This window comes from Lipophrys pholis, assembly GCF_963383615.2.
Source record: "Lipophrys pholis genome assembly, chromosome: 1".
In the NCBI taxonomy this organism is placed as follows: Eukaryota; Metazoa; Chordata; class Actinopteri; order Blenniiformes; family Blenniidae; genus Lipophrys; species Lipophrys pholis.
In genome coordinates this window covers 38,080,690-38,091,566 of record NC_137635.1, presented here as the reverse complement: position 1 = coordinate 38,091,566, position 10,877 = coordinate 38,080,690, and the positions used below count along the sequence as shown (strand labels likewise).

Here is a 10,877-nt window from a genome sequence, read left to right as displayed (position 1 = left end):
TATAATGTGTGATGAGTTAAAAGTTTTGAAATGGAACTTTAATTATTAACATCTACGGTTTGACTTTATTGCATGTATAGTTTTTTTTAAACCACCGGTTAAAATATTGTGTCAGTTGCATCTTTAGAAACGTACTCACTGAAATAATTAGTGATGTATGCAATACTTATTTTACTGGCTGCATGTACTTGTTTGTGTGCACTTCATTTTGACCATACATACACTGTGCTGCTGATGAGAGTATGAAAAATATAGAGAAAATGAATGTAAATAAAAACATTTATTGAAATACTGTCATAGGAAACTTTAAATCTATAGTTTTTAACTTCATGAAGAAATAAAGAAAGTGCATGAGAAGGAAATCATGAAAGTTAACTGACAAAATCAACAAATAAAAATACACAAATATATCAGTAAAAACCACATTAGTGCTCAAATTGAGCTTTAGATGCAGGGATTAATGAAAGAGAAGGTCTTCATTCTTTGATAATCATGCTGCCTCGTGACTGAGAAAGCAGGTTTCTAAACCCTTTAGCCCTTTTGGGCTGGTTGGACTTGCTGGTCTTCACCGTTACAGAGGAAAAGAGCACATCCCCACTCAGGTCTGCTTCTGTCTGGCTGTCAGAGTCTGGACTGGTGTTAGAGACCACCTCCATACGGCTAACACTGGTAAGTTGGCTGACATTTTCCCCGTGGAGACGCTGCCGTTTGGCAGAAAAAAGTTTCCGGGAACCTTTTGTCCTTTTCTTCCTGCTCTTCCTCCCTCCCGGTTGGTTTGCCGACTTTGTGACACATCTGAGGTTCCTTACACAAACACAGAAGTTACTTCAGATTGAAGCTGCCAATACTCACACCGACGCATCGAAAAATAAATGGAAAGTAAATCCATGGAATTCTTAATAGAAGGGTTCAGAAAATCTGGTTAATTGAAAACAAAAATAGCATTTTGCATGGCAGCTATTGCTGCTGGTGCTGGATAAATATGATCTTTTCTTAAGGATAAAAATTATCCTTATAAAACAAACATTAAGTGAGGTACTGAATGGTACTGCATTTTTGTATTACGCTATGTCACATTACCTCTGAAGGAAAGGGTGTGGCCTCGAGCAATCGGGTGGTTCTTTCACTTCGACATGTTTCCCAAACTGAAGGCGACTCAGAACCTTCCTGACCAGATGAAAAGTGAAGCAGCAGTCAGGTGGAACACTGAACACTAATATAAACACAATGCATTTTTCATGAGCTGAACTTAAAAGAAATCGAGGACTTTTTCTATGTACACAACTGGCTTATTTAGCTCAGATATTGATTTTATAATTAATATTGTTTTTAAAATTATTTCTAAATCCGTGTTGGTGATCACTTGTCCGTTGCTGAGCTAATCCCTCCTCCTCACAGGTGTGGCATATCAAGATGCTGATTAGACAGCAGGATTGCTGCATGGGTGTGTCCTTGGCCATGTTTACGCGTACCCAGGTATTTACAAAAACAGTGTTATATCTCTGCGTTTGGGCCTTGCATTTGCGTATAAATGCAGCTACGAGTCGCCACATATGATGACTTCTGAAAACTCCAGCCACAGTGGGGATTTAGAAAAACTCTGTGTCTCTGTTTGCATCTAATGGGGGGTAGACGGACATTTACATCACAATATGCGTCAACTATGTGCAACCCGCGTTTATAGTTTGAATGCTGTCATGAAAATATACAGTGAAAGCAGTGCTTGTTCTTATGCGTCATTTGTTTTATATTCTACCGCCACATTTAGGAGGTGCTTCGCTTGTTTATCAGTCCAACAAGCAAACTGTTTCACCGAAAGAACAGGAAATAACTCGTACCATTTGTGACTTTGTGTTTTTTCCAGGACTGATTGGCTAACATGGCTTTATGCTTCTCATTACACTGCCCCCTATAGGTTTGGCATGCTCATTGTAGCTCTGATCCAGGTGTACTGTATATGAAGGTCATGTAAATGAATTTTCTTTTTTTTTTTTGTAAACGTAGATGGAGAAATATCCGTTTTCATAAAAACCTGGGTACATGTAAACGTGGCCTTAGACAATGGGAGCAAAATCAAAAGTGTTTCTATTTTTGTTCAGGGCATGTTAAACCACACAGGAGCTCACCCCTCCAGGTTAGATCCCCTTGTCCACTTTTTGAGCAGGACCCACTGGTCACATGTCAGAGACGTAGGATCTGAGAAACAAAACAGAAGTTGTTTTATATATTAGAGATTTTGTCTATATTGCGAACAACACTATAAAACCCATGGTGTACATGTTGGTGAAGAGTCTTAATGTAAGAACAGAGCATTGAAGATTTGTATGCATTTGTCATTTCTTTGGAGCCATTTTCCTTATAAAGACATTCTAATGTGATTTATTTTTGGGGTGGACTTACCATTGTCAAGCAGTTTGTCTTTGATTGGGATTTTGTCCGTCATGGCGTTTTCGTAGAGAGTCAGACAGGCTGGACACAGGTCCGGGGGTGGACACAGTTTCTTGGGGGTGGCAGACTCTAAAGCTATAGGTCCAGAAACTATGCTGCTGCAAGTTGAGGAACTGTCTTCATCCGACTCCTCCAGTCCGTTATCAGTCACTATCCCTGCCACTCCTCTTACGTCCTCAGCATCACGCTCGACATCATACGTCCTAGCGATGATGTCTAAGAGGTCACACATCTCATTCTTGTCTTTATCAACGGCGCTGTCAGCAGCTTCGGGTTTGCGTGTCCTCTGTCTCCGGCCTCTCAGTCTTCGCTGGACCACCTCTTCATCTGAGGGACTGCTCTGAGGGCTCGTCCGGGTGGCTTTTTGGCACTTGAAAGAGCTTCGACGATTCATTGAGGTTCTGTTTATTTACCTCTGACAATACTCAAATATGCTGCAATACAGAGAAACAGTGACAACACGTGAAAAAGAAATTGGTGCTAAACTTGTATGGAACATGTATGGAACATGTATGGAACATGTATGGAACATGCATTTGAGGGATGAGAAACAGATCCGAGTACGTGGATAACATCCATTAAAAGTGTGCCTGGTTTTCTGGCCTTGCTAAAATGATTTTCTTTAACGTTTTACTCTCTTTGGGGGATTTAAAGTATTGAATTCAAAAGAAACAAGCCAAACAGGCGGCACTTTTACACAATTAAACAACCATAAGCAGCCAAAGGCCTGCCACCTCCACATCATTCATAATTTTCAACCGTCTAGATGGAACAAACATAAACACTGAAATCAGTGAAGAATGCTGTTTTCAATGCTGCAAAATATTAAATCCTGCTCTTTCGTTGTGCTTTTCTGAAAGGGTTTCTCTATTTTTTTCTATTATAAAGATTATCATATAATTTTGTTATTGTTATAAAGTTAAGCTGGAGGTCACAGTAATGACTGGTGCACACAATATTAACTGTGACATGCTCAATGCCATTCAAGCTGGATAAAGCTGTGAAAGAAAGGGAATTGATGAAGACATTGTTCTCCAGGATTGTTCAGCTTTAATCATTGTGATATTATCCAGTTAAGAGACTTTGATCTATAGATTCTGAGACCGAAACCTGAACCCACATATTGACGTAGAACATTAATAAAAAGACTATTGTTCCATTACGGTGTTCTCAAACTAGTCTGTGTTCTATGAGAAGGTGAACTAAACAGTTATTTCGTGGTAAGTCCCTGGCTCTCCAACATGTCGAGGACTCCGAAGTGGAGCGACTTGCTCGATTAATTCGTTTCCCCGCCACGACTTTAACCAGAGGCTGAGGTCTGAGCTGAAGCTAAACGCTTAGTTCGTTTTTTAAACCTTCATATTTCACGGTATTGGGCATATAAATGATGTCTTGAACTCACCATTCAAAACAAACAGTCCCGCGTTTACGTGTTGACGTATGAGCTCGCGGGCGGAAGCGGAAGATCGCCGACTCGATTCTGGGTTGCCAGATCTCACTTGCAGTTTCCAGCCCAGACTGAAACTAAAACCCCCCCATATAAATTTAATTTAAGCTCAAACTGGCTTTCCACAACAAAACAGACACCGCAGGGAGTGGCTGAAGATATAGTAACAAGAAGAAGTAAAATTATTGTTTAGAAAAGGCGAAAAAAACTTTTTATTTTATGACTGGAAACACACTGAAAGGATTTGAATGGATTATTCAATGGGGGGATAAAATCCTGGTGGATCATGGTTCCGCTGAATCAGCAGGGCTGGGTAGTTTGTTTTATCGCTCTCTTGCTGAGCTGATAGCATCTAAAGGACGCAACAATGGAAAACGGCTCATATGTGTTTTAAAACTGGATGAACAGCACATTATTTTAGTTAATGTCTGTGGCTTCAATAACCCCACACAGAACAGACGATTCATTTCAGAGGTTTTTGATGTCATAAATGTTTTTTAAATTGAATATCCACTGGCCAAAGTACTTGTAGGGGGAGATTTTAATATTCATGATGAATGCCTGGATAGATGCCCTCCTAAGGGTCATAGTAATTCTTACAACCTTATCTTATACGACTTCTGTAGCAATTACAACTTATTAGATCAGTGGCGCTTTAAATACCCTGACACCAAACAATATTCCTGGTTTAAGCCTAATGAGGGGTCAAAGTCCAGTATTGACTTTTGGTTACTCTCTGTTCCTATGTTACAGCTGGTCTCTGACTGCTCTATGTCTGCTGCTCATCTTACAGATCTTTACGTTCTGAAAATCATTTTGTCATCACCCGGATTCAGTCGTTGAAACAAAGGTTATTCCCAGACAAATGTTCAAGAAATTAGGAGGTATCGACTTTTTATTAAGATGTGATTTCACTACTCAAAGACTTCTTGTTAAACTATCACTTGTTCACTAACAAGTTATTTTATATTAGAAATGCTGTACAATCAGAATTTTAGCCCACACAATACACCAATATGGAAACAACAGATATATTGTGATTAAAAACAAATCATTGTTCAACAAAGAATCAATGGATAAAAACATTTGGTCTGTGATTCACTTTGTCGATGATGAAGGAACATCTTCCTCATCTTCTTGTGAGCGGCTTGTGACTTCTTATCAAACAAAATTCCTAGCAAAATAATAAGGAGAATGTTTAATCAAATTTCGTATCCCATTTTGTCAATCCGTAACTCCATTGCTCAGGTTTTCTCTGAGCACATCATACACTCTTGGCGTTCTAAGTATTTAAAATACCCTATCACTCCCATAGCTAAAGAATTGCATTTTAAAATTTTGAATGGGGTGTATCCTTCCAGTGAACTTTTACGAGAACGATTTAGATTTGACACAAATGAGTGTATATTCTATGGCGGTATAGAAACTACAGATCATCTATTCTTTCAATGTATGTACTTAGAAGCACTTTGGGCTGATATACATGATTGGCTTCATACCAATATTCTGCTTAAACCCCTTTGTTCCAAAAGATATCATTTATGGTTTTGTTTCAGAAAGCAAAGATTATGATTTCTCATCCTCAGAAAATTTTACATATACAAATGCAAATACATGATGGTATATCCCAAGTTTTATGTGTTTCATAATTACGATCTACAAGGAAAGGCATCATGTTAAAATTTAACTTTTGAAGTTGTTGAGATTGCGTGAAAACATGTTTGAATAAATGTAGTCTGAGAACAATTAAAAACAATTTGGAGTTGTTATTCATACATTATGCTGTCATTTTACTCATCCAGCGGTGTCCAGTTAAAACAAAAAGCATGTGGCCCTTGAGTTTAACATTTCAAGAGTAAAATATATGAAGAATTTGCAGCTTTTCTACAGATATAATGATGAGAACAAATGTCGTATCAGTTAAATAAAGCTCCAAAGCAAACATGTTTACCTGCTGTTTACGAGCAAATAAATTATGCAAACTGCTGCGCTTGACCTCTGGATCGTTGACATTGATCAGGAGTAAAGTACAGGTGAGCGAAGTCTTCCTGTGTGTGAACTTAGGGAAACATAATCAAAATATAATCAATATCACAATGACGTTACTGCCCAACTTTCATTTATAATGTAGTATGTTAAAATGATGGAAAGATATTTTACACTGATTATCCAAACTCAATTTTTTTCCTCAGTTTTCTGTGTTATCCATGCTTTTGTGCCTTTTCTTGGCCAACAGTTACCAATGATATGTTTGCAAGTCATTGAGGACAGAGATTGTCACATGTGAGGACTTTGACACCGCCTCTAATTCACAGAGGTATTTCCACAGGCTGCAGGGAGAAGCCTGAGGGGAGTGGAAAGCTCGAAAAGCTTTGAAATAGAAGTGGTGTTTTTCTCCCGTCTCAGCGTTGAAGTCAGTGAGTTACTGAACATAGAAAGGGTGAAGAATGAGGAAATCAGCAATCCTGGTGTTTTTGCTGCTGAACGCGGCGATGAAGGTGAATGCTGCAGCAGACAAGAAAAGTGGATTTGAGGCAGAAAATTCCAGGCTGCGGACGAAAGAAGCTGAAGGCATGGACACTGTTCCTCCAAGACAGATAAATTCTACAGCTTTTTTAGGTAACTTGCTCGTGGTGCCAATGGATGGGAGTCACTGGGTGGGCATAAAGGCCATTGCTGAAGAAATGGGTCGTCGAGGGCACCGGGTCACGGTGGTAATTCCAGAGTTCAGCATTCGAATGGGCCCCGGAAAACATTACCACACTGTGACCCATCCTGTTCCTTATGACCGGGCTTACATCGACTCTGTGATGTCGTCCAACAAAGACATCTTGAAAAAAACATTTAATTCTTTCCTGGAAAAAGTACAGAAACGATTCTCACAGATCCAGAGGATTTCAAACTTCATTCACATCACTGCGGAGAGCCTGCTGTTCAATGACAGCTTAATCTCATACCTGGGACAGCAGGTGAGTGAACACACACAGTTTGAACACAATACTTGTCAAATCTAATGCAACCCAGATTTTGAAAACCTGTAACACTTGATACTGTGTCGAGATGGAGGTGGACAGTGAACAGAATGACAGAAGTTGTTTCTGGATGTTTTGTTAGTCAGTACTGTTTCTCTTACAGGGAGATTCTGATATCGTTGTCCATCTGTGAACTTTGTTTCACCAAAGCACAAAAATTGCAAGAAGGAAAATACCAACAATACAAAAAGGTGGCATCAGTGCTGTTAAATTACAATAATATGTAGATATTGATCTCATTAATATTTCAAGTTGAATTGAAGCAGGTAATGTTGAAGGTTTTAGTTAGTACTATACCACACATGTATCTTTTGTTCTTTCTTTGGTTCCTCTCACTCTTCCTCTCAACAGGACTTTGATGCTGTTTTGACCGATCCTATGGTGCCAACGGGCTCATTAATTGCTTGGAAATTAGGTGACTTTTCTTACACTGAATTATCTTTGCGCTTGTGTTATTTTACATGTTCTCACTACTTACAGCTACTTCATATCCAGGTCTTCCCACCATTAATTTGCTGAGGGGTATTCCCTGTTCCCTGGATATGAAGTCTGCAGGCTGTCCGTCCCCAGCCTCGTATGTACCTCGTTTTTTCACTGGATACACAGATAAAATGAACTTCAAGGAGAGAGTCATCAACACTTTGGTGAGGTCAATATAAAAAGAATTGTAAATCCGGTTACAAGTTTAACTATATTTGCTTACTAAAAATCTGCTTGGTTCCATTTTAAATGTTTGATTTAGCAAACTGTACTTGGAAAGTCTGGGCCATACTTTCCATATTTGTTTTGACATTTTTTATTATAAACATATCCTCTTAAAACTCACAAATAATGTCTATCCTCCTCTTTGCTCTGTGACCTACTTAAATCTAAAGTGCATTTGTCTGGAATGTAGGACTTGTATTTTTGTGCTGTTAAAATTTAACCTGTTAAACGGGCGTGTTTCAGAGCACTCACGGTGCCCTTTGTTCACTTGTTCACTCTTGTGCTCCCTCTGACCTGCAGGTAGCTTTAGTGGAGCCCTTGTTTTGCAGAATATTCTACTGGCAATTTGATCAAATCGCCTCCAAGTTCTTAGGAGAGGAAGTGAGCATAGGGCAAGTGCTGTCAGAGTCTGATATATGGCTGATGAGGTAACGTGTGGAGAGAAACGCATGCACCAACTCACACTTAAGATTTGTTGTTATGAAAGTTGCTCATAGAGGGAGATGAAGCATCTTAAAGACCTCCATTGTTGTTATATCAAAACAGGATTGACTTCACCCTGGAGTTTCCACGTCCCCTCATGCCTAATGTAGTACTGGTTGGTGGAATAAACTGCAATATCCGAAATCCTCTGCCTGAAGTAAGTCCTAGTGAGAGGAAAAAACACTCAACTCACAAGTTCTTCTGTGTTTCTACTGTTTAACATCCATTGTAATGCAGGCAGATGGACACAGAAAGTGCAATTTACGAAAACACGCTCATGTTTTGTAGGAATTGGAGTACTGGGTATCGGGAGAGCATGGGTTTGTGGTTTTCACTCTGGGTACCATGTTGTCAGAACTACCACAAGAGACTGCATCTGCCTTCATAGAGGCCTTCAGACAGATTCCACAAAAGGTACAGACTCATATAAAAACACAAATCATAAAGGATAAATCCAGGCAAAGTCAAATAAATCATTGTTTTACAGGTAGTGTGGAGGTACACTGGACCGATTCCTGATAATCTACCAGGGAATGTGAAAATAATGAGTTGGGTGCCGCAGAATGACCTACTAGGTATGCGAGTTCACAGTAACACAACCTGAAATGCAGTGTACGTTACGCTGAACTGACAGATGTGGATTTTTTGTGTTGTATGTTAGCACATCCTGGAGCTCGGGCTTTCATCACTCATGCTGGCTCACACGGTCTGTTTGAGGGTCTGTGCCATGCGGTTCCAATGTTGATGGTGCCAGTTTCTGGGGACCAGCCTGACAACGCACATAAGATGGCAAGCAGGAGAGTGGGAGTTGTGTTGGATATTTTGTCCATCACAACAGAGAGTGTTTTTCAAGGACTGAATGAGATCATCAATGACACCAGGTGAGGGTGCCATAAAGTCGGGTCTCGTTTGTATCTTCATTTAAGCTCTACAGGGCAATTCATACAGTAAAACCTCAAGTGTTGTCTACCTTTTGTAACCCTTCCCATCAATGTGTGTGTTCAGGTATAAAGAGAATATCCAGAAGCTGGCCGCTCTTCATAGAGACCGGCCCGTTGATCCACTCGACCTCTCAGTGTACTGGACAGAATTTGTGATGCGACATAAAGGAGCAAAGCATCTTAGAGCAGCTGTTCACGATCTCAACTGGTTTCAGTACTTTTGTTTGGATGTATTAACTCTACTAGCTACAGTAGTGGTGGTTTCAGTAATACTGACAGTGAAATGTATGCAATTATGCCTCAGAAAACTGAGCAGAAAAAGGAAGAAGGATTAGAAAGAAGATTATTTTTTCCATCCTAATCTTTGCTTGCTCAGGAAAAAAACAACAACTCTGGAAACAAAGCCTTATTGAAAATAAAAATGGTCAGAAATTCAAGTGGCATGGTGATCAAACAAACTTTTAATACACAGAAAATAAAGATTATTAGATTCCATTGGGTATGATCTCAGTCCAATAGACAATAATGAGCATTAGTGGCCACCCTTCTTAGGAGGGAAAAGGGTGTATTCGACAGCCAGGGCAACGGCAAAAGCAGCAAAGCCCCACTTGAATCCTTTCAGGAGAACGTCAGACAGAGTCACGGCACGAGCAAAGCCGCCTGAATACCTCCATGCCTCATTCCTGCAGAGAGCGACAGGCAGCAGTGTCAGACACAAGCTGATCCCACAATTAAAGGAACATGATAGACTGCAATCTTGAAAAATACAATTCAAGTCAATCACTCCCTTGACTGACATCAGCACATTAACGTGTAAATAAAAAGCAGCAGTTCAAAGTGCTGATATGTCTAACAAGGGTATAAATATACAGACCGAGCCCACGGGTCCTTGAGCCCCCTGGCTGCCAGCCTCTGCTGAGTGAACTCCAGCGGCGTTCCCTGTGTCTTCCACTGTTTCCAGTCTGGCATCTGCATCTTGCCGTGGCCGTGGTCACCACCCATACTGAACACAAAGATACAGAGGGATGTTAGTAGTGATTATTGATTTAAATTCATTAGTTTTTAGCTTAAGGATTGACATGTAAATGTTATTGTGGCTCCCATATTAGTGATTTACAAATTGAAATACAACTGCAATAAATACCACCTTTAAATTCAGTATGAGCAGTTTCATGATCCAGAAAGATTTGTATAATATATTTCTACAAATGTACTATTAAACACCTTTTGTAAGAAGTACAATAAGCGTTGCACAATATCATACCTTTGTCATCTTTGGCCTTTGTAAACAACAGGTATCAATGTTGCATCTCTTTTATTCTTTCATTTAGTTTTCACAGAGCTGTAGCCTATTGTTACTATGAATTTGTCTCAAATTTAATTTTCAAGTGTTTAATGTGTCACTAATGATTAGAAAAGGTATAAAACCGTTGCTATTCAATGATAGATTGGTTGCCAATCTTCAAAATTCAAGTCTAAGTAAAGCATGTTTAACCAGCATTTGATGAAATGTTTGAAGCCAAAGCTGTAACCCCAAAACTCATTTAGCTGTGGTTCCCAAGTTGGTCCCAAACAGGTCAAAATGGGAGTTCACAAATGCTCCCATGGTGTTAAAACATGGGTCGGACGGTGGAGCAGTGGTTAGCACTCTTGCCTCAGAGCGAGAACCTAGTGGGTTCAAAAACCGTCCGAGACCTTTCTGTGAGGAGTTTGAATATTCTCCAGGTACTCTGGTTTCCTTACACAGTCAAAAAACATGCATGTGAGGTTACATTGTCCCAAGGTCTCTGTGTGTCTGCCCAGTGATGGACTGGGTGTTCC

The 10,877-nt window shown here is 39.8% G+C and overlaps 3 protein-coding genes across 3 annotated transcripts; 1 reads left to right on the top strand and 2 right to left on the bottom strand.

The window, feature by feature from the left end:
• Positions 1-262: 262 nt before the first annotated feature.
• On the bottom strand, positions 263-3,890 carry LOC308110130 (uncharacterized protein). The gene is made up of 5 exons (XM_080464233.1): positions 3,851-3,890; positions 2,401-2,882; positions 2,127-2,196; positions 1,081-1,167; positions 263-804 (listed from the first exon to the last, which is right to left on the bottom strand). The coding sequence occupies exons 2-5, from the start codon at positions 2,840-2,842 to the stop codon at positions 477-479; spliced, it is 927 nt and encodes a 308-aa protein (XP_080320359.1). The 5' UTR covers positions 2,843-2,882; positions 3,851-3,890; the 3' UTR covers positions 263-476.
• A 2,309-nt stretch (positions 3,891-6,199) lies between these two features.
• Positions 6,200-10,310, top strand: LOC308110010 (UDP-glucuronosyltransferase 1A1-like). The gene is made up of 9 exons (XM_080463998.1): positions 6,200-6,864; positions 7,279-7,342; positions 7,423-7,571; positions 7,933-8,060; positions 8,179-8,272; positions 8,404-8,529; positions 8,603-8,690; positions 8,777-8,996; positions 9,121-10,310. The coding sequence occupies exons 1-9, from the start codon at positions 6,343-6,345 to the stop codon at positions 9,389-9,391; spliced, it is 1,662 nt and encodes a 553-aa protein (XP_080320124.1). The 5' UTR covers positions 6,200-6,342; the 3' UTR covers positions 9,392-10,310.
• On the bottom strand, positions 9,498-10,059 carry ndufb3 (NADH:ubiquinone oxidoreductase subunit B3). The gene is made up of 2 exons (XM_080464359.1): positions 9,931-10,059; positions 9,498-9,739 (listed from the first exon to the last, which is right to left on the bottom strand). The coding sequence occupies exons 1-2, from the start codon at positions 10,056-10,058 to the stop codon at positions 9,589-9,591; spliced, it is 279 nt and encodes a 92-aa protein (XP_080320485.1). The 5' UTR covers position 10,059; the 3' UTR covers positions 9,498-9,588.
• Positions 10,311-10,877: the final 567 nt, after the last annotated feature.

What these genes read in the sequence shown, in the direction of transcription:
- LOC308110130 (XM_080464233.1), bottom strand. Translation starts at nt 2,842, where the DNA reads ATGAATCGTCGAAGCTCTTTCAAGTGCCAAAAAGCCACCCGGACGAGC. An exon ending in AGACAAACTGCTTGACAATG is followed by an intron (nt 2,197 to 2,400) that starts GTAAGTCCACCC and finishes TTTGTTTCTCAG; the next exon opens with ATCCTACGTCTCTGACATGT. An exon ending in AGGGGATCTAACCTGGAGGG is followed by an intron (nt 1,168 to 2,126) that starts GTGAGCTCCTGT and finishes TCATCTGGTCAG; the next exon opens with GAAGGTTCTGAGTCGCCTTC.
- LOC308110010 (XM_080463998.1), top strand. Translation starts at nt 6,343, where the DNA reads ATGAGGAAATCAGCAATCCTGGTGTTTTTGCTGCTGAACGCGGCGATG. An exon ending in AGAGAGTCATCAACACTTTG is followed by an intron (nt 7,572 to 7,932) that starts GTGAGGTCAATA and finishes TCTGACCTGCAG; the next exon opens with GTAGCTTTAGTGGAGCCCTT. An exon ending in TCAGACAGATTCCACAAAAG is followed by an intron (nt 8,530 to 8,602) that starts GTACAGACTCAT and finishes ATTGTTTTACAG; the next exon opens with GTAGTGTGGAGGTACACTGG.
- ndufb3 (XM_080464359.1), bottom strand. Translation starts at nt 10,058, where the DNA reads ATGGGTGGTGACCACGGCCACGGCAAGATGCAGATGCCAGACTGGAAA. An exon ending in CTCAAGGACCCGTGGGCTCG is followed by an intron (nt 9,740 to 9,930) that starts GTCTGTATATTT and finishes CGCTCTCTGCAG; the next exon opens with GAATGAGGCATGGAGGTATT.